Source organism: Vicia villosa, linkage group LG6, assembly GCF_029867415.1.
Source record: "Vicia villosa cultivar HV-30 ecotype Madison, WI linkage group LG6, Vvil1.0, whole genome shotgun sequence".
Taxonomy (NCBI): domain Eukaryota; kingdom Viridiplantae; phylum Streptophyta; class Magnoliopsida; order Fabales; family Fabaceae; genus Vicia; species Vicia villosa.
The window spans coordinates 146,617,116-146,639,031 of NC_081185.1; the positions used below are offsets into that span (position 1 = coordinate 146,617,116).

The window sequence follows — 21,916 nt, forward strand, 5'->3', positions numbered from 1 at the left end:
TTGTTTGCCAAACAGTCTCTAGCAAAATGGTCAAACTGTTTGCAACAGTAACATTGAACTTTCTTCTTATCCTTTCCCTTTTGATATCTCTTCTCATCAGAAGTTGAGGCTTCCTTCTGGAATCTATCACCACGTCTATGCTTCTGGTCCTTCTTGACAAAAGAAGCCTTCAGAGCTTGCTCAACTTCTCTCTCAGAAGTTCTCTCAGTCAGACGCAACTCTTGTTCTTCTAAATTACTGCTTTGCAACTCTTCTATTCTCATGGTTTCCAGATCTTTAGAATGTTCAATGGATACAACAGTACAATCAAATTGAGGAGTAAGTGACCTCAATATCTTCTCTATGATTACTTGTTCAGAAAGAGTTTCTCCACAAGCCTTCATCTCATTAGTGATCACAATCACTCTAGAGATATACTCAGAGACTTTCTCATTGTTCTTCATGTTGAGATTTTCATATTGCTTTCTCAGGGATTGAAGCTTCACCTTCTTTACTGATACGTCACCACCGTAACACCTGACCAGTATATCCCACGCCTCCTTAGACGTCATAGCATCAGAAATCTTCTCAAACACATTCACATCCACACACTGATTGATGAAGAACAACGCCTTTTGGTCTCTCTTCTTCGTCTCTCTATGCGCTTCTCTTTGTTCTTCCGTTGCATCCGCTGCAACCGGAATATATCCTCCAGTGACAAGATCTAGAACATCTTGAGCACCAAATAATACACGCATTTGAATCATCCATCTATTCCAGTTTTTACCATCAAGAACTGGAAGTTTGGTATTCAAGTTGCTTCCACTCATCTTTAAACTTGTGCAGACAAAAACAGATTTCACTCACACTCACACAGTGTTTCCCAACCCACAAACAATCAAGAAAAATGTGATTCAACACAACTTTGTTTCCCAGAAACAAAATCAATCACACAGTCACACAAACTCACGTTCACTCGTGTTTCCCTGTGTTTGGAACCGGAGCTCTAGATACCAATTGTTGGTGCACAATGAATAAAGATGGTGACAAAGAGAATAATAGAATAACGGCGCAAAAGAGATGAGAGAATAAATGTTGTATTCTACTATTAATGATAGCTATTACAAGGCTATTTATAAGAAAAGAAAATCTTGCCACATAAGCCCTAAAACAGTAAACTTAGTGAACAAGTCTAAGGTACAAACAGTACAGTACTACAAAATACTAAAGTACCCTTACTACTAAACAGCTAAGTTAATGGGACCCAGACAGCATCTTCTGGTCAATACTATCTTCTGAGTAACTATCAGAAGATCAGTCCATCTTCTGAATATTGAATTACTCTTCAATAGTAACCAAAGAGAAAAAAAAAAAAACTTGCACAGTTATAATGTAGCTAACAAAATATTCATGTAACCAAAGAGAAAAACAAAACTTGCAAAATTATAATGTAGCTTGGTGTATACAGCTAAGATGTTAACTCCAAATAGTTTAAGCCTATGTTTAGTGATAAAAGAAATTACGGTGAAAAATCCGGGTGAACAAGAAGCTACACTCACTAGCTTCTCAAAATTACAGTAAAAACGGCTTTAACCATATTACCAAACACGAGCTAAGATAGTTTAAGAGACAACTAATTAATTTACTGCGCCGCTTTTGAAAAAACTCATTATAAATTGTACGTAACTTGTAAATTTGTAATGCAATTTAAGAAGATGGAAAACACACTGCTTGTTAATATTTGAAGGGTTATTAACCAATAAATTAGTGAAAAATAACTTATTGGAGATATGAGATGAAAAAGAAATTACATTTACAATCACTTCAATCTCTCTTGTTTTTTTCTTATCTCTGAACTGTCCAATCTCTTCGATGGACTTTGTGTTGCAATGTAGAGTTCATACACTACTATTTATTTTATCATTTTTATCTTTCATGTCTTCCAATGTATATTTCTATAACTATAAACTCCATTGCTTTTCTATAATCCTTTTATCATTTGTGTTTTTTATTTATTTAAATCAGTGATGGCATCTTAAAGGAGCTCAGGCTATTGTAGAATAACTCTCATACATGGTGTAATAATGCAAGTAAGTTGCTTGACATTTGGATTCTTGAATTACAAAAGGCTATGTTATTCCATAATATAACAAATTTTGATTGTAGTGATATATTTTTCGTTAGATTCAACGAGGGTATTTGGTCCAACAGAATATTTGTTATTGACTGAGAGAATAACTTTGAACGGTATCAACTGTGCCAGCGTAAAGTGATGATAGATTCTACTGATTGCAGATCTTTTTTTCAATGTAAAACATGGTTTATGTTTCTGTTTCTTCATACGTTTTTCAATTTTTTTTCACAGGAACAACAGCTGCATGTTGACTAGCTTCAACCATGGTATTGCTGCTACGAGTTTCTTTCTTTTGATTCTTATTTTATTTAATGTGGATATCATTAGAAATTGATGTTATTTGTTATTACTATATTTGGTTTCTTTCATTTTGCTTTGTTTTTTTGTATTAGGAGGCTGAGATACCAACTGGAGGAGTGTCTGATGAATATAGTATTAATGATAGTCCCATTGAGCAAGTGAGGCTTACAGTTCCAATCACTGATGACCCTTCTCAGCCAGCACTCACTTTCAGGACTTGGATTCTAGGATTAGCATCATGTGTGCTCCTTGCATTTGTGAATCAATTTTTAGGCTACAGAACCAACCCTTTGAAAATCACTTCTGTCTCAGCTCAGATCATTACACTCCCACTTGGAAAACTTATGGCTGCAACACTTCCCACAAAACCAATTCAAGTCCCTTTCACAGATTTGTCCTTTTCGTTGAATCCGGGGCCATTCTCTTTGAAGGAACATGTTTTGATAACCATCTTTGCTAGCTCGGGATCTAGTGGTGTTTATGCGATTAGCATTATCACAATTGTTAAGGCTTTCTATCACAAAAACATACATCCTGTAGCGGCTTATTTGTTAGCATTATCGACTCAGATGCTAGGGTATGGATGGGCTGGAATTTTCAGAAGGTTCCTTGTTGATTCGCCTTACATGTGGTGGCCTGAAAACCTTGTGCAGGTGTCTTTATTTAGAGCATTTCATGAAAAAGAAAAAAGGCCTAAAGGAGGAACGTCTAGGCTGCAATTCTTTTTCATAGTCTTTGTAGCTAGCTTTGTGTATAACATCGTTCCCGGGTACTTTTTCCAAGCAATATCAACTGTCTCTTTTGTTTGCATGATTTGGAAAGGTTCTATCACTGCACAACAGATTGGTTCGGGAATGAAAGGCCTTGGTGTTGGTTCATTCGGCCTTGATTGGAATACGGTTGCTGGCTTCTTAGGTAGTCCTTTGGCTGTTCCTGGATTTGCCACCATCAACATACTGGCTGGATTTTTATTGTATATGTATGTTTTGATTCCAATTGCTTATTGGAACAATTTATTCGATGCTCAAAAGTTTCCACTCATCAGCTCTCACACCTTTGACTCTACTGGTTCAACATACAACGTTACTCGCATTCTCAATACCAAAACTTTTGACATTGATTTGGAAAGTTACAACAATTATAGCAAGATCTATATGAGTATCACGTTCGCATTCAAATATGGATTGAGCTTCACTGCTCTTACAGCCACTATTTCACACGCTGTCCTCTTCCACGGAGAAATGATTCTACAGATGTGGAAGAAGACAACGAGTTCACTAAAACAACTCGGAGATGTGCATACAAGAATCATGAAGAAAAACTATGAGCAGGTCCCTGACTTGTGGTTTATCACTATTCTGGTTCTAATGGTTATGATGGCCTTAGTAGCCTGTGAAGGCTTCGGAAAACAGCTCCAACTTCCATGGTGGGGAGTCTTACTTTCTCTATCAATTGCATTATTATCCACCTTACCAATAGGTGTCATTGAAGCAACAACGAACTTAAGAACAGGTCTCAATGTGATCACGGAGTTGGTAATCGGTTACATGTATCCAGGAAAGCCACTAGCTAATGTAGCTTTCAAAACCTATGGCCATATCAGCATGGTACAAGCACTTGGTTTTCTTGGTGACTTCAAATTAGGCCACTATATGAAAATTCCACCAAAATCAATGTTCATTGTGCAGCTTGTAGGCACAGTAGTTTCTTCATCTGTTCAATTTGGAACAGCATGGTGGCTTCTGACATCTATCGAGAACATATGCGATGAATCATTGTTGCCGAAAGGTAGTCCTTGGACATGTCCCGGTGATGATGTGTTCTATAATGCCTCCATCATATGGGGAGTTGTAGGGCCAAAGAGAATGTTTACCAAAGACGGCGTTTATCCTGAGATGAACTGGTTCTTCCTTATTGGTCTACTTGGACCTGTTCCGGTGTGGCTTCTTTCTCGCAAATTTCCAAACCAAAAGTGGATTAAACTCATCAACATTCCTACTATCGCTGTAGGTGCATGTGGCATTCCACCAGTGAGATCTGTGAATTATATTACATGGGGAATTGTTGGAATATTTTTCAATTTCTATGTGTATAGAAAGTTCAAAGCATGGTGGGCTAGACATACTTATATTCTTTCAGCCGGTTTAGATGCTGGAGTTGCTTTTATGGGTTTAGTGCTTTACTTTGCTCTTCAATCTTATGGTATTTTTGGCCCAACATGGTGGGGTCTTGAAGCAGATCATTGTCCTTTGGCCAGATGCCCCACAGCTCAAGGGGTACATGCAGAGGGTTGTCCTGTTCCCTGACTTCTATGTTACCATTTCATCAGACCATCGCCAATATTGTCAAATGAATATCATATTGGATATATAAATGTATAAAACAAAGACCATGTTTTATTTTGATCTCATTGTATTTGAGCTATTTTATTTTACTTTTCAGTATTGATGCATTGTAAAAGTCTCAAGAAAAAGGAGTTGGCTATACCACTTCATTTGCTGTTTTAAATGTATTTTTTTGTGTGCGCGTTTAAAGGCCATTAAGGACCATGTCTCCTTGTGGAAGATTGGTCATTATGGCTATTCATGACAATGTCTTCTTGTATTAGCATGACTGTTATATGATCACTAACAACCTTGTCTCTTTTGTCTAAGCATGGTTGTTATGGTCATTAACGTCTTTGTCTAATTTACTTGAGTGTGGTCGTTATGGTCATTAACTACCATGTCTTCTTTTCTAAGAACGACGAGTTCAATCGACATGACTTGAGATCAACTTGAACTCACCTATGCCACATTGAGTCATTTTGCATATACTAGTTATACAATCCGTCAAGCATGAGGCATATAGAGGCAAAGTGCTTTTAGTAAGAGACTCTAACAGTACAATACAACACCTGCAGGTAGAAGGAGTCATCTCGACCATCCATTATCGAGTCGGCCTCGTGGTAAGGAGAGGTCTCTCTTTATTTTGTAGCGGTTAACTCAACATATCATGATCGAGGTCGTTCACAGCTAGCACGCCCTCCATTGAGGATTCTTTAAGGTCCTAGTATGTCATTATAGACATAGTGATATATAGTCTCTAAAGCGCGAGGCGTGCATGGGCCAAGAGCCGAAGAGTTTTTACGCAGTAAAGCTTGAAATTACAATTAATGCTCCTCTTGTTGGTTACCCCTTTTTGGAAAACCCTACTCAGGAGATGGTCTGTCCTCTATGGATTTGATTGATAGTACCCCGTAGGACGTCGCCTGTAGGCACAAGTATCTCCATTAGGGTTTCTGTTGGTGATTTTAGTATCATCAATGTATTTTGGTAGTAATGTGATTTATTTTAGGCCAATGCAATTATGCGTTAAGTTTGAAACGAGTTAAGGTGGTGCGGAGTACACGCTCGTCGAGACAAACGTTTAATTGAATACGAATAATAGAAACGGGGTTCCAAGGGGCGTAGCCCCTGGCGGAGTGCGGGGCAGCGCCCTGCCGGGGTCCAAGGGGCAGCTCCCCGTTCGAAAAATTCCTTTGAATAGTTGCACCCTTTCCCAACCGACATAACTGTTTTTTCCGAAAAGGTGTGTCTGTTCGTTTTCTGTTATTGGTCTCCTAAATAAGGAGTCTTTTGGCCTCGATTTGGTACACGAAATTATACTTCCTCTCTACATTCTGATTTGTTCTCTATTGTCAGAAACAGATTGTTCTTCGAGAATTATCCCCGCAAAGATTTCGTGAACCCAGACAAGAATATGGTCGAAATACTTTGTTCGGAAAGTGAACGAACACGATTCTTGAAGATATCCAGGATTATCATACCATATTTCTATCAGTTTCATCCATCAGGTAGGGAAGATTTATAGAGAAGCAAATAAATATGCCTGCATTTGCACTCGCGAGATTATGTGTGACTCAAAATGGTGGAATTAGGACCTATGATGTTTGTCCTCAAGATCTAAATACCATTTATCTAGCAGATTTTGTTGGAAGGTGTTATAGTAGGATTGTTAGAGAGTAGTTATTCTTCTTTTGGGTTTAGGCTCTCTTGTATCACGAAAAAAATTTACTGAAAAGTCAAACAAGATAGTTTAAATACAAAGAGATCAAAGTAAAACAGGTTCTTGGTTTAGTATATTTACATGTTCAATATCATAAACACAAGAAAAGGCAGTATTGATGATGGAATAGTAACATGGAAGTCAGGGAATAGGACAACCCTCTGCATGTACACCTGGAGCTGTAGGGCATCCTGCCAAAGGGCAGTGATCTGCTTCAAGACCCCACCATGATGGACCAAAAATACCATAAGATTGAAGAGCAAAGTAAAGCACTAAACCCATAAAAGCAACTCCAGCATCTAAACCAGCTGAAAGAATATAAGTATGTCTAGCCCACCAACCTTTGAATTTTCTATAAACATAAAAATTGAAAAATATTCCAACAATTCCCCAACTAATATAATTCACAGATCTCCTAGGTGGAATGCTAGAAGCACCTACAATGATAATAGGAATGTTGATGAGTTTAATCCACTTGTGGTTAGGAAGTTTGATAGATAGAAGCCACACTGGAAAAGGTGCAATAAAACCAATAAGGAAAAACCAATTCATCTCAGGATAAACGCCGTCTTTGGTAAACATTCTCTTTGGCCCTACAACTCCCCATATGATGGAAGCATTGTAAAATGCATCATCACCGGGACATGTCCAAGGACTACCTTTTGGCAACAATGACTCATCGCATATGTTCTCGATAGATGTAAGAAGCCACCATGCTGTTCCAAAGTGAATAGATGATGAAACTACTGTGCCAACAAGCTGCACAATGAACATTGATTTTGGTGGAATTTTCATATAGTGGCCTAATTTGAAGTCACCAAGAAAAGCAAGTGCTTGTACCATGCTGACATGGCCGTAGGTTTTGAAAGCTACATTAGCTAGTGGCTTTCCTGGATAGATGTAACCGATAACCAACTCTGTGAATACATTGAGACCTGTTCTTGTGTTTGTTGTTGCTTCAATGACGCCAATAGGTAAAGTGAAAACTAATGCAATTGCTAGCGAAAGTAAGATTCCCCACCATGGAAGTTGGAGCTGCTTGCCGAAGCCTTCACAGGATATTAAGGCCATCATGACCATTAGAATCAGAATGGTGACAAACCACCATTCAGGGACTTGTTCATAGTTCCTCTTCATGATTCTTGTATGGATATCTCCGAGATGTTTTAATTCACTCGTGGTCCTCTTCCACATTTGTAGAATCATTTTTCCGTGGAAGAGAATCACGTGCGAAATAGTAGATGTAAGAGCTGAAAAGCTCAATCCATACTGAAAGGCAAACGTGACGCTCAGATAGATCTTGCTGTAATTGTTGTAACTTTCCATATCAATATCGAAAGTTTTGGCATTGAGAATCCGAGTAACATTGTATGTTGCACCGGTAGAGTCAAATGTGTGAGAACTAATGAGGGGGAACTTTTTTGCATCATATAAATTGTTCCAATAAGCAATTGGAATCAAAACATACATATACAATAAAAATCCTGCCATTATGTTGATGATGGCAAAGCCAGGCACAGCCAAAGGACTACCTAAGAAGCCAGCAACGGTGTTCCAGTCGAGACCAAACGAACCGATACCGAGGCCTTTCATGCCCGAACCAATCTGTTGCGCAGTGATTGAATCTTTCCAAATCAAACAAACAAAAGAGACGGTTGATATTGCTTGGAAAAAGTATCCCGGAACAATGTAATACGCAAAGCTAGCTACAAAGACTACGAAAAAGAATTGCAGCCCAGAAGTACCTCCTTTAGGCCTTTCTTCTTTTTCATGAAATGCCCTAAATAGTGACACTTGCACAAGGTTTTCAGGCCACCACATGTAAGGTGAATCAACAAGGAACCTTCTGAAAATGCCAGCCCATCCATACCCTAGCATCTGAGTCGATAGCGCTAACAAATAAGCCGCTACAGGATGGATATTCCTATGATAGAAAGCCTTAACAATTGTGAGAATGTTTATTGCATAAACACCAGTAGATCCTGAACTAGCAAAGATGGTTATCAACACATGTTCCTTTAAAGAGAATGGCCCTGGATTCAACGAAAAAGACAAACTTGTGAAAGGGACTTGAATTGGTTTTGTAGGAAGTGTTGCAGCCATAAGCTTCCCAAGTGGGAGTGTAATAATCTGAGCTGAGACAGAAGTGATTTTCAAAGGGTTGGTTTTGTAGCCTAAGAATTGGTTCACAAATGCAAGGAGCACACATGAAGCTAGTCCTAGAATCCATGTCCTGAAAGTGAGTGCTGGCTGAGAAGGGTCATCAGTGATTGGAACTGTTAGCCTCACTTGCTCAATGGGACTATCATTAATGCTATAGTCATCTTTCTCTGCATCCTCTATGTCCCTATTTTGAGTTACTCCACTACATGATATCTCAGCTTCCTAATCCATAAAACAAGTTACCAAAAATCAATTATTATAAATAAATTAATTGGAGTTGGAGAGTGAAAGTAGCTAGTTACCTTTTCCAGATCAAGAAGAGGAGTGGTAACAGACATGCAATGCTCAGAAGACTGAGGTGATGCATTCTTTTTCATTGCTGCTATGAACCTGGACAGACTTCAACTATTCCATGATGAGTGTTTGTCTTTTGAATGATGTTGTGTTAGTTTGTCACTTGGAACAGATAATGAGGTAGCATGCACTATTATAATTACGCCCCTTCATATACCTCTATATGCTTTACTGTATGAGATTTTAGAATCAACGTGAGAATTCATCCATCCTTTTCAACTTTGTAGATATTTAACTATAGAATAATGTTGCTGACTGTATACTGATTTATTGTGCCCCTGTTCACAGAACTGTTTATCTGTTACTTTTCACACACGGTACTTTGAAATTGTTATCAACTTCTAAATAATTACTAACCATTTTCTTTCAGCTTTTTTACCCCTATACCATTGTTTTCCACACTATATATATCCGACAATGCTTATATTTCTCAAATATACATACTCCACTTTCAAATATTTTATTTTTTTACTATAGTGTCAGTTTCGCCAATCCTACTTATACTTTTTAAGTGGAGGGACCAATAGTTTTAAAGTCTCTTCTTAATTTTAATTTTATTTGTTTTCTTTTAAATCATTGTTAATTAATTTGTTTAAATCATTATTTAATACAAAATTATTATTCAATTGTTTTAAATCCTTGTTAATTAATTTTTTAAAATTATCATTTATATAAAACTATTATTTAATTATTGTTAATTAGGGTAATTATTTAATTTTACATAGTAAATTATTCGATAAAAAATTGGTAAAGAAAAGTAATTAGAAAAATTAATAAAATATTATTTGATTATAATAATAACTGTATTATAATTTTTTACACTATCCATGCAATCCATCTAAGTGACTTTTGGTTCCACACCGGCAAGGTGCTAATTATTTTTTTAGGCATCGGTTGGTTTTGTTGAAGTTGCTTAGAAGAAGTCCTCGTACCATCATTCCAAAAAGAATATCTAAGAGCGTATTGAATTTTGTCGTGGTACCGCAATTTAATTAGTTGCCCGTGTTTTCAATGTATTGATGTTTTGCTGTTTGGGTTGGTGTTGGTTATGCGATAACATTCTAGGTGGAACGGTGGATTTGGTATGAATTGTTGTGTTGCGTAAAAGGGAATTTGTTGTTGTGGTGCGTGGTAATTGATGCTTGTTTGACGTCTTGGTGTGTGTATTGGTATTGGTATGATGGGTTGGTGGTTGATGTTTGTTGTATGAAAGATGAATTAAAATGTCGGGGTTGTTTTTGGTAGACAGGGTTATAATCTTGGTTTTGGGATTGAGTGAATGGCATGTTTTGATTATGGGTGTTAGTGAAAGGTTGTAATGTGATTTGGTAATTTGTTTGTGTTGGGATAGAGGATATGATATGTATTAATTTTAGATGTTAATGAAAGGTTGTTGTTTGAGTTGGTAATTTTGTTATGCTGGAATGTGGGTTTATGTTTGGTGTTGACTTTGTTGGACGTTTAAAGATGATGCTTGTTCATATGGGTCAACTAACAATCTAGGTACGAACTGAAAGTTAATTGAAAATGATTTATATCATCCCATGTATTGAGGGCTTGGTTTACATTCGGTTAGCATAACATAGTCAGCCATGACAAAGTTATGGAGGTTTCTCCATTGACGATTCTCTGCCTTGTTGAAGTCTTTCCAATTATCAAAAGCCCATTGGCCTGACACTTTACTTTTGTGTTTATCTTTGAAGCACCTTAGTGGATCTGCAATATTCTGATACATACAAAAATGTAATTTAACCTTATTACTATGGTACATTTCCACGATAAGAAACTTGATAAATGGAATTTTTTAAAACAATAATGTCAATTTTTTCAATTAAAAGTTCGACATAACGAAGATGTTGAAAACATGTTTGTTACACATGAAACATTCGGGTTAAACTATATTGGATCAAACTGAAATTGAATCACCAACTATGTTATTTCTAATGAAGATATCAAAGAGGAGAACGACCTGAATCAAGAATTCAGTGAGCAAAATGAGGCTCAGATCAATCACTTGTATTCTTTGTTTGAAGACGACAATGATGTTTCTGATGATGGACAATGATGACCAATGACTTTTTCTTGTAATGTATGCATATTGTCCACCTTAACACATGACGAACTTGTGTTTGGATGAAGTTGAGCTATCCTCTGAATTCATGTACAACAATGTTATCCCGTTGTAAATGGGCTTAAATGTGGGATACGAATTCAGCACAAAAATTGATTATGTGTTAGCCATAAAAAAATATCACATGGAACACTCGATTGATTATAACATCGATTGCTCATATGCACGAAGGTATGTTGTTATTTTTCATAACGAGCTTTGCAAGTTCCGTATAGGAGCGTCTTATAGAAAGTGAAGTGATTGTTGGGAGATAAGTTCAATTGATGAACCTTATAGCTATAATACCACCAATCTTTTACCAGATCATCGAAAACGAAACTCTCAAGTAATATGGAAAACACTTTTCCTCTTATGGGCAAAGATCTGTTAGCCAAGGTGAGTATCATAATCGTTCATATTGCTTATATATTCAATTATACTTTCTTGTATAATAAAGCAAGGATCGCAAGGAATGAGTTTGTTAAATAGGTTTGCGGTAACTAGGAAACTTCAAACAATGAACTTCCACATTATTTATTGGCACTTCAAAAATATGTTATTGATAAAGTAGTCGTAATGGAGGCACTACCTACATCTATAAGTGATGGCATTTGTAATAATGGAACCATAGTATTCCACCGACCCTTCTAGGTGTTTCAATCATGCATTCGAGGTTTTGCATGTTGTTCAAATTAAAGGAACGTGGTTATACATTAAATATAAAGGGAACTTTACATATGGTCATGACACATAATGGTAATAATAATATTTTTCCTTTTTTTTCTTGGTGGAAGGTGAGACCATTGGTGGTTGGAGTTTCTTTCTTAGGAATTTAAGAATGCATTTGACTCTGCAAGTCTACCTTTGTTTGATTTCCGACATACATGCTTTTATTGAGAGTGTGTATGATAACATAGAAAATGGATGGAAAAATTCTCCTTCTGCACATGTCTACAACATAAGACACATTGCTCAAAACTTCATGCAGAAAATCAAAGACAAAAATCTTTGCAAAAAAGATATAAAAATGGGTAAGTATCTCTATTTGTCATTGCACCCAGAATCTACGATTAAATGTATACACTAAAATTAACAAAATTTACAATGCAGGGTATACTTTAAACCAGACATCATTCAGACACTACCATAATAAAATAAGATTGTCGAATGAGCAAGCTTTAAGGTGGGTGGATAACATTCTAGTGAAGAAGTGAACAAGGGTGTTTGACTTGGGTCAATGGCGGAATCACATGACAACAAGCTTTGTTGAATCAATGAACTCCGCCTTCAAAGGCACTAGGAAGTTACCCATAACAACGTTGGTGAGAGTGACCTACTACAAGCTAGGAGCATTATTCACTAATAGAGGTTCAAAATAGAATGCAGTGTTACAATTGAGTCAATTGTTCTTAGAAAATTGCATGAAGGTGATGAATGAGGAAACTGGCAAATCAAACATACATCTGGTTATAAAATTTGACCGTCAAAACTGGTATTTAAGTGTCTAGTGGACTACAATGAGGGACGGCCAATAAAACATTGTTGTATCGACTTACAAAAAGGTTGGCGCGAGTGCAAAAAGTTTCAAACCTTTCAGGTGTCTTGCTTACATGTCATTGCGGCATGTTCTAGTGTTTCCCATGAAGATTTCTAGCATTTTTTCCACATTTACACAATCGTGAACCTATTTGGTGTTTACAACAAAAGCTTCTCAGTATTATCCAACAATGAATAACTACCTACATCAAGGTTGTTAAAATCTCGATTTAAAACCTAAACTCTATAGATTTCACGTTTCTAGGTCAGCATTTCGTGTTAAATCGCAGGTAAAAACCTTTTTATGTAAAATCGTATTCCGTAACGATTTTACGTGATTTAAATCGTCCTGAAATCGGTGAAATCGTGTAAAATCATGTAAAATCGTGTAAAATCGTTGGATTTTACTCTTTGACCTGATTTTACTTTTTTTAAGTCAAAATTTATAAATCAAATTTTATATTTTGGCCCATAAAATTTTCTCTATGAATTTTTAATTTTATTCACATTCATATCTTTGTTATAATATTAAAGAATCTTTAACATTTGGAGATGAATTTAATCAAGTCAAATATGAATGTTCTAATGAAGATGATGTTGTAGAAGCATTGAACTTTTGTTTAAGTTGAAGATGAAGATGAAAAGATTTGTTTTTTGTGAATTCGAACAACTTATGAAACTATTATTTTTTTTATAATCTTTTAGATGTTACATTTTATGATTTGGTGGACAATTTATGTAGTTTGATACAAGTTTGTGAAAATTATGATTATATAGTATATTTTTACTTTATAATTAAGTTAAAATTTTAAATAATTTATAATATTATATAAGTATACATATGTCGTATATATAAATTTAATATAATTTTAATATGAGGTAAACTCTATGATTTTACGTTTCGATTTTACCTAGGTAAAACGAGTCAAGGTAAAAACTTGATTCTGACAACCTTGACCTACATATCAAGGGGGTGTAATTTACCACAATGAAAATATGCGTAGGAAGACAATAGATCACTCAAACAACACATTCTTATAATTGAAATGAACATCGTTGAACATTGTTGGAACTAGCATTAATTAAAAATTCATTTTTTTTTTTTGCTTTCGCACTCTGGTTCCTAGGGGAAAGGGGCCCTAGTAATCCAGAGCTCGTGCCGAGAGGTACGGGCACTGGCCAAGTATTGTTCCCACCTAGGAATCGAACCCGGTATTCCCCGGATTACGTCCTTAGCAGAAGCTCATTTTATTGTTACATTTCTTGCAAACTTTATATTATTTAAATAAATACTTCATATTACAACATAACAAAGCAACAACACACCAAAGCAACATCGCAAACAACAACATACCAAAAGAACAACACAAACAACAAATTAAAATCATAATACTGCTTAGATGACCTAATACATTCCATCAATCAAAATATTTCATCTCCACCCTCTTCAGGGTCCAACATACATGACATGTCAATATCATGTTTAACTGATATGTAATGATACTGGATATCATCATCCACAATTGACATGTATGAAACAAGTCTATCTATCATTCTAACCATTCTTTCCTCTGTATTCAGCTCTTCTATTAACCAATAGTTCAGGCATGCCTTTAACTACTCGAAATCCCAATAGACCTTAAACTCAATCTTAAGAAGAGACTTATTTCACGTAAAAGGGACAGTTCCTGTAACACATGTTAGAAAAAATGAGTAAAAAAATTGAGAAGTAAATGAAAAAAGATGTGAAGAAATAGTTCACAATACATTTCTATTTATATAAAATTTGCAACATGTAAGCTCCAATACAATTGACAACCCCTATTAAAGATGTATTATTATAAAATAATACTAATATATAATAATTAAATATTACATTAATAAAAATAAAATAAATAAAACATAAGAGTGTTAATGGGCTATTGGCACCTCTGCCAATAGGAATGGAACCCCTATAAAAAAAATGCTTTAAAAGTTTAGTTTATTGAGATATATGGGAAAAAATGGATATTGTGGGTAATAAAATGGAAATGTGGGGTAGTTGGGTAAACAAACACTTTGATTTTACTGGCATCTTATATATTGAGAAATTGATATTTTACACCTAAGTGCTAGTTAGCTAGGATTCTTTTTGTATTGATGAAAACTAGGATCCTAATTATTTTATAAATTGGCTTTTGTATCCCATGTTATTCATTGAGTTGAACTCCCCAGAATTATTGAGCAATTGAACTTTGAATATTCAATTACATTGGAGCACATTTTACATCGAAATATAGGCAGAACAAGAATGATTCATGATCTGAACGAGCCATTTTAATCTTCAAACACTTGGCAATGTCTTTCAACATATTTAGTGGATGTGCTCATTTGCTTAAATACCATTACTAAATGGGAAATCTCATCAAACAATATTCTGTTGCAACATTCTGTCTCTATACTTGCAACAGATTCATCAATCTTTTTTGGAAAAGCTTTCAATAATTCACCATTCAACCAAACTTTGTTTCATGTAATATTCATATGCAATGATCACAGATTATGCAAACAAAACGTCTTTCTATAGTAAGTTACAAGAAAACAGCAAGCTACCAATCAATCTGAATCTAAACCATAACACCAAGAAATGCATGCAGAGAGAAACAAGTGATAGATAAGTGAGAATAAGGATTACATAGAACAAAATCATGAGTGCAATTTTCGGATACATTAGAAACTCAACCTCGGGATCATTACAAGTACAACATTATTTTCTACTGCATAATAGAAAACACTGAGAGCAGATGTTATCATCATACAAAACCATACATCTAATTCATGTATTTTACATCAAAAACACATCCTCTCAGCAAGTACTGCAAAATTAAGAGGTAAAAATGCCAAAGATAGATAGCTAATCCTCACTAGTCACTAGAAATGTGCTTTCATCCCAAATCAAAAGTTAGTGGGAATAAAACTTATGCGTAGAAAGCCTCTAAACTTGCCTGTAGTGGCATGGAAGTACATGCTGAAAATCATTTGTATATGAGAGCATCACGTCCAGGCCCAACACCGATGTAGTGAATAGGGACACCAACGAGTTCTTCTATCCTTTCCACGTACAACTGTGCAGCTCTTGGAAGGTCAGAATAGTTTCTAATCGATGAAATGTCGGTCTTCCATCCAGGAAGTGTTTCATATTCCACCTACAATATGAAAATATACGGCCATTAGAAAGTAAATTAAAAAATCCCGAACAATTAGAACAATAATAACAATAGAATAACCTTTGTTGATAATATGTTAATAAAGTACATACAAGTGCTCAGGTATATTATCCAGGATTTGAGGAAAATCGTGGGAATGAAGTGGAAGGGAAGGATAACAATATTTACCTTCAATTGCTCGAGAAGACGAAGATCTGACGGGAATGATTTGACCTGGGTGCCATCAGCATGTTTATAGGAAACACCCAATTGTATTTCATCGAGATCAGACAAAACATCCAGCTTGGTCAGATTCAATGATGAAAAACCGTTGATCTGACATGAGAATTTTAAGGCAACTATATCCAACCAACCACATCGTCGAGGACGGCCGGTAGTTGTGCCAAACTCCTGCCCAGCAAATCTGAGGAGATCACCTCCTGGACCCAAAATTTCAGTTGGAAAAGGACCAGAACCAACTCTTGTAGTGTATGCTTTCACCTGCACATCCAAAATAAATTTAAGAACCATTCTGCCAGAGTTAAATATGTTTAAACTGTTGACATCATCGATGTTGGGGAGATAAACATTCAAAGTTCCTAAGCTAATAGTAAATTTGGCAATAAACACTTACCACTCCTACTAAATCACCAATTATTCTTGGAGCAATACCAAGACCAGTGCATATACCACCTGCTGATGGGCTAGAAGAAGTAACAAAGGGATAAGTACCGAAATCAATGTCCAACATGGTTGCTTGTCCTCCTTCAACCAAGATCTTCTTCTTCTGTGTTATAGCTTCATTCATAACATGCACAGTATCGGCAATATATGGCTCCAACCTTTCAGCATACCTCTTGTACTTCTCCACTTCTTGCCTGAGCACGTCCGGACCATACTTAAAATCTTTGAACCTCGATGCTGCATCTGATAACAAAAGATCAAGCTTCTGAGGTAAAGTTTCCAAGTACCGCAAATCACCAACTCTAATCCCATTGCGGTTAGCTTTGCTGGCGTAGCACGGTCCAATGCCTCTCTTGGTGGTGCCAATGAAAGACTTAGATAGCTCAGCTTCCCTCAACCCATCCACAGTTTGATGGAAATCGAACAACAGGTGGGCCCGATCCGAAATCAATATCCTTCCCTTACATGAGACCCCATTTAACTCAAGGTTGTCGATTTCTTCAAACAACCCTGGCAGGTGTACTACAACACCATTACCAATAACACACAGTGTTTCCTCATTAAGGATACCAGAAGGAACAAGATGAAGGGCAAACTTTTTCCCCTCCGCATTATAAATGGTATGGCCGGCATTAGCTCCACCCTATAAAAAAAAGTAACCATAAATCATTAGTACAAAATAACGTGAATAAAAAAATGATGGGACAAAGAGGACGGAAATGACCAAAAATCATCCACCAACACCGAGCAAAATTAAACCTTGCAAAAAGCGTCCACCTAACAGTGATCAATCACATGAATCAAAATGTTCTTTAGCCTACCAACCACTAAGAATCAGTTAAGAAAAAAATTTAATAAAAAATTGCAAAAAACAGTTGGAACACCCATGATTGATTCTGGGTGTATAATTTTGGGTGTGTAGAATCGATTTTGACATGTTTGGTTTCTCTATAGTAGAATTGATTATGCTTTTCAGAATTGACTCTCCTTAAAGATAAGATTTGTAGCTTTTGAGTCTAAATGTGATTTTTCCACTGAAATTTCTTGTTCAACTCAGTTTTGCAGAAATTTACCCAAAGACAAATCACTTTACATTCAATTCATTTTTTCCCGAATCAAATTTATAGAATCAATTCCCTTAAAATCAATTTTTTTCACCACAAAACCAAAAATTAAACTTGCTTCAACAACAGGAGTTCTCTCGTCTAGTCCATAATAATTCACAAACTGATACTCCTAGGTTATGATTATGACCTAAAAGTTGTCACTGGAAAAAATCATAAATTATTCCAGATATTTTACTATGCATGTGAATGTATCAATTTAATTATCACAAGTATGGTATCAAACAACCAGCAAAAACCAACTCACTCAACCCTAAGACAAAACTTCCATCATCATCATATCATAATCTATACAAATTATCACAGAAACCCAAGCATTACCCACGATTTGCAGCATAGAAACTAGGGTTAAAAAGTGTAAAAGGAATGAACTTGATATAAAAAGGGAAAAAGTAACAAAACCTGACAACGTGCAACGATTTCAAAGTGCTGAGCTAAGATATCCACCAGCTTTCCCTTCCCCTCATCGCCCCACTGACAACCCAGAACACCGGAGACCTGACTGAGCGACTCGATTCGGCCGGCGGTAGAACCGGCGGCGGTGAGTTTAGTAGGAGGCGGCGCAATTGGCTTTGCGGAACAAACGACAACGTTTCGAGTGGAAGGAAAGTGCTTGAAGGTGAAGGGACGTTGAGGCTGAGGAGTGCATATTGCGTGAGAATCCAAACGCAGTGACGACATGGTCATTGTTGAAACAGTGAAGAGGAACAACGGAGCAAGACACGGTGAATGGAACAAGATGTGCGTTTAAGAAACGCTTCAAAAAGGGCTCAATGTTCCACTAAGGAATAGACCAAATAGTCCTTCAAATTGTAATCAACTCACAATCGTCCTCAATTGGCTACTACATCTTCTAAATTGTAAAATATTTAAATTAGTTTTTTTCTAAAAATAACTCTTTTTTTTTTTTGTTAAGAGGTTATAATGTGCCATAATATATGCCATATTGCGATTTGATCTCCTATATAACGATTATTTTACTATTATTAAGGGGTGACAGATAAGAAAAACGGAATCTATAACATTCGTGCGAGTACTTTAGAGTGATTTTCTTTCACTCTACCATTAGATGATCAAGTTAATACATTAAATCGTTAAATATAATATGTTTTTAGTCCCTATAAAATTGCTCAAAATGGCTTTTAGTCCCTACAAAAAAAATATCGACTTTTAATCTCTATAAAATTACTTTTGCACTCAGTTTTAGTCCCTGTAGAGGGACCAAAAGTGAGTGCAAAAGTAATTTTATAGAGAATAAAAGTCAATATATTTTTTATAGGCAGTAAAAGCCAAAGTTGAGATATTTATACGGACGAAAAACATATTTAACCCTACATTATATTTAACCCTACATTATATGTTGACCTATGTTGACATGTGATAAATTTTGTTTAACAAACAAAAGTGATCAACAAGAAACAACATATATGGTTTTTTTTTTAGTTTCTAGGCTATGTTTCCACATAATTTAATTAAATTGTCTTTTTTTTTTTAGGTTGATCTTCATGTCACCATCAATATCTCTGGTGAATATTGTCTTTATCAGTACACTCATTGTTGATTGTCATCGTTGCCATCAATCGTAACCATTGCTGTTCACTTTTATCGTTAATGTCACCACACTTATAGTTGATTGTTTTCGTTTTCGTCAATTGTCATTACCGCTCGTTATTGTGTTATCCTAACCGCACTCATTGTTTATCGTCCCCGCTTTCTCCTATTCTTATTAGGTATTGTTCTCTATTTTGTGTTGACATTCAGGAGCAAGGTGTCCATCACATTCAGGAGTAAGGTATTTTCTATCCATATTTGATGATTATTTTAGGAAGTTATGGGTATTTATTCAGAAGACTAAGGATGAAACTTTTGAGAATTTCAAAAGTTGGAAGAATCTGGTCAAAAATCAGACTGGCAGGAAGGTCAAGAGGTTGAGAACCGATAATGGCCTTGAATTTTGCAATGAGGCATTTGACAGTTTTTGTGTTGCCTCTGGTATTGCAAGGCACAAAACTACTGGAGGTACTCCACAGCAAAATGGTTTGGCTGAAAGGTTTAATCAAACTATTTTGGAGAGAATCAGATGCATGTTGACTAGTGCTGGATTAAAGAAGGTGTTTTGGGATGAGGCCGTTTTGACAACAACATATCTGATAAACAGATGTCTTTCGACAATGTTAGATATGAAGACACCTGAAAAAGTTTGTCGGGACATCCACCAAATCTCGACAAATTGAGAGTATTTGGATGCATAGCCTATGCTAACATTAGGGAAGATAATGTCGAACCAATAGCTCTGAAATGCATGTTCATGGGATACCCTGAAGGAGTCAAAGCTTATAGGCTATGGTGCCTAGAGTCAGGTCACAGGAGGTGTATCACTAGTAGAGATGTAGTTTTCAATGAAGCTGAGATGGCTTTCAAGAAAACTAATGATGATGATGGTCGAAGTGCAGAAGAGTTGGAACAGGTAGAGATTCATGTTGAGGTGGAGCAAGTTGATGCTTAATTGCATATCCTTGATGAAGTAAGAGAAGAAGTAGAAGATGTCGGGGAAGTTGAGGAAACTGCCGATGACTACCTGTTGGCAAGAGATAGGTCGAGAAGAGTCATCAAGACACCTCAAAGACTTGGATATGCAGATCTTATAGCTTATGCATTAATCCCTGCCAGGGAGGTTCTTGATGATAAACCTAGAGATTATAAGGAAGTTATGATGAATCGAAATAAGACTGAATGGTTGAAGGCCATGGATGATGAGATGAAATATCTCCATGATAATCTGACCTGAGAACTGATCAAGAAACCTGCTGGAGCAAGGTTAGTCAGTTGTAAATGGATTTTCAAAGTTAAAGAAGGAATCGAAAAAGTAGCGTCGAAAAGATACAAGGCAAGGTTGGTCGCAAGGGGTTTCACTAAGAAAGAAGGTGTCGACTTCAATGATGTAGTTTCTCCTATTGTGAAGCATAGGTCCATTCGAATGTTGCTTGTCATAGTGGCACAGTTCGACCTTGAACTGGAACATATGGATGCGAAGATTGCGTTCTTTTATGGTGATCTAGATGAAACGATCATGATAAGGCAACTTGAAGGGTATGTCGAAAACGCGAAGGAAGATTATGTGTGCAAGCTAAAAAGATCTTTATATGGGCTGAAACAATCTCCTCGACAGTGGAATATGAGATTCGACAAGTTCATGGCACGCATAAGTTTCATTAGAAGTCAGTTCGACCACTACGTGTACTTCAGATTTCGACCTGGTAATTCATTTGTTATTTTGTTGCTTTATGTGGATGAGATCCTCATAGCAAGCAACAATGTCAAAGATATGATGAGGGTGAAGGCTGAACTCAATAAGGAGTTCGATATGAAAGATCTAGGAGTTGCTTCCAAAATTCTTGGGATTGACATTCGAAGAGATAGAAAGCATTCGAAATTATGCTTATCTCAAGAGACATGACTACGGAAGATTCTCGACAAGTTTGGTATGTCGAACTTAAAGCCTATTGTGACTCCAACAAACCCTCAATTTAAGCTGAGTATTAATCAGTGTCCCAGTACTGATGTCGAAAGAGCCTATATGAATAACATCCCATATGCTAATATAGTTGGTTCTTTGACGTATTCTATGGTGTGTACTAGATTCGACATAGCATACGCAGTAAGTCTTGTAAGCAGGTACATGGCGATTGTAGAGTTAGGTCCAAGGTGGAGATTTGTGAGATGTTGGATCGAACTCTAATATGGTGGAAGGGTAGCTTCTTGGTTCGACAGTTCGATAGGGTTACGCATGAAGTCGAAGGTTGTTCACACGCTGGTGTCGAAATATGCATGTTGTAATCGAAGATGGAACTAGCATGCAAGTGTCGAAGATGTCAGGATTGTTAGCATGTTAAAATAAGTTTTAGGGTTTAAACTCTAACTTGTTAAGTTAGCTTGTTTATTAAGTTAGCTTGTGTAATGGGCCTTGTGAAAAGTTCCATTAGTTAGTATGTTAGATTTTATTATAAATAGCATACTAGTCTCTCATCATTGCACACTGCAAATCCTAATTTAGGGTGAGAGAGATTATTTGTTATTCTTGTTAACTTGTAATCTTGTTTTCTAAGAGAAAGTAAAAGAATAGCAGTTATAACTAATTCTTGTGTTCTTCTTCTTCCTTGTTCTTTATTTTTTTTTCCTTGTTTTATACTTAGTTATTGGCATTGAATTTACAACAAGAAATATAATAGTCGGTATATTATAAATGTCTACTTTGTAGATCAAATACAAATATTTGATATACAAATATCTACTTTGGTGG

The 21,916-nt window shown here is 36.2% G+C and overlaps 3 protein-coding genes across 8 annotated transcripts; 1 reads left to right on the forward strand and 2 right to left on the reverse strand.

Annotated features, from left to right (window-relative positions):
* The first annotated feature begins 1,947 nt into the window (after positions 1-1,947).
* Positions 1,948-4,921, forward strand: LOC131610380 (oligopeptide transporter 1-like). Of its 5 annotated transcripts, none has more exons than XM_058882317.1 (4): positions 1,969-2,069; positions 2,164-2,248; positions 2,345-2,379; positions 2,506-4,921. In XM_058882317.1, the coding sequence occupies exons 3-4, from the start codon at positions 2,377-2,379 to the stop codon at positions 4,717-4,719; spliced, it is 2,217 nt and encodes a 738-aa protein (XP_058738300.1). In that variant the 5' UTR covers positions 1,969-2,069; positions 2,164-2,248; positions 2,345-2,376; the 3' UTR covers positions 4,720-4,921. The 5 variants fall into 5 exon arrangements, with proteins under 5 accessions (XP_058738295.1, XP_058738300.1, XP_058738297.1 ...); XM_058882314.1 differs by having other exon boundaries at positions 2,164-2,243; XM_058882313.1 differs by having other exon boundaries at positions 1,977-2,069; positions 2,164-2,226.
* Positions 4,880-9,096, reverse strand: LOC131610378 (oligopeptide transporter 5-like). The gene is made up of 2 exons (XM_058882311.1): positions 8,926-9,096; positions 4,880-8,845 (listed from the first exon to the last, which is right to left on the reverse strand). The coding sequence occupies exons 1-2, from the start codon at positions 8,998-9,000 to the stop codon at positions 6,602-6,604; spliced, it is 2,319 nt and encodes a 772-aa protein (XP_058738294.1). The 5' UTR covers positions 9,001-9,096; the 3' UTR covers positions 4,880-6,601.
* A 4,833-nt stretch (positions 9,097-13,929) lies between these two features.
* LOC131610381 (adenylosuccinate synthetase 2, chloroplastic) lies at positions 13,930-18,429 on the reverse strand. 2 transcript variants are annotated; one of them, XM_058882319.1, is made up of 5 exons: positions 18,019-18,429; positions 16,443-17,135; positions 15,998-16,309; positions 15,608-15,808; positions 13,930-14,311 (listed from the first exon to the last, which is right to left on the reverse strand). In XM_058882319.1, the coding sequence occupies exons 1-4, from the start codon at positions 18,301-18,303 to the stop codon at positions 15,638-15,640; spliced, it is 1,461 nt and encodes a 486-aa protein (XP_058738302.1). In that variant the 5' UTR covers positions 18,304-18,429; the 3' UTR covers positions 13,930-14,311; positions 15,608-15,637. The 2 variants fall into 2 exon arrangements, with proteins under 2 accessions (XP_058738302.1, XP_058738301.1); XM_058882318.1 differs by lacking the exon at positions 13,930-14,311 and having other exon boundaries at positions 15,278-15,808; positions 18,019-18,428.
* Between the last annotated feature and the right edge of the window lie 3,487 nt (positions 18,430-21,916).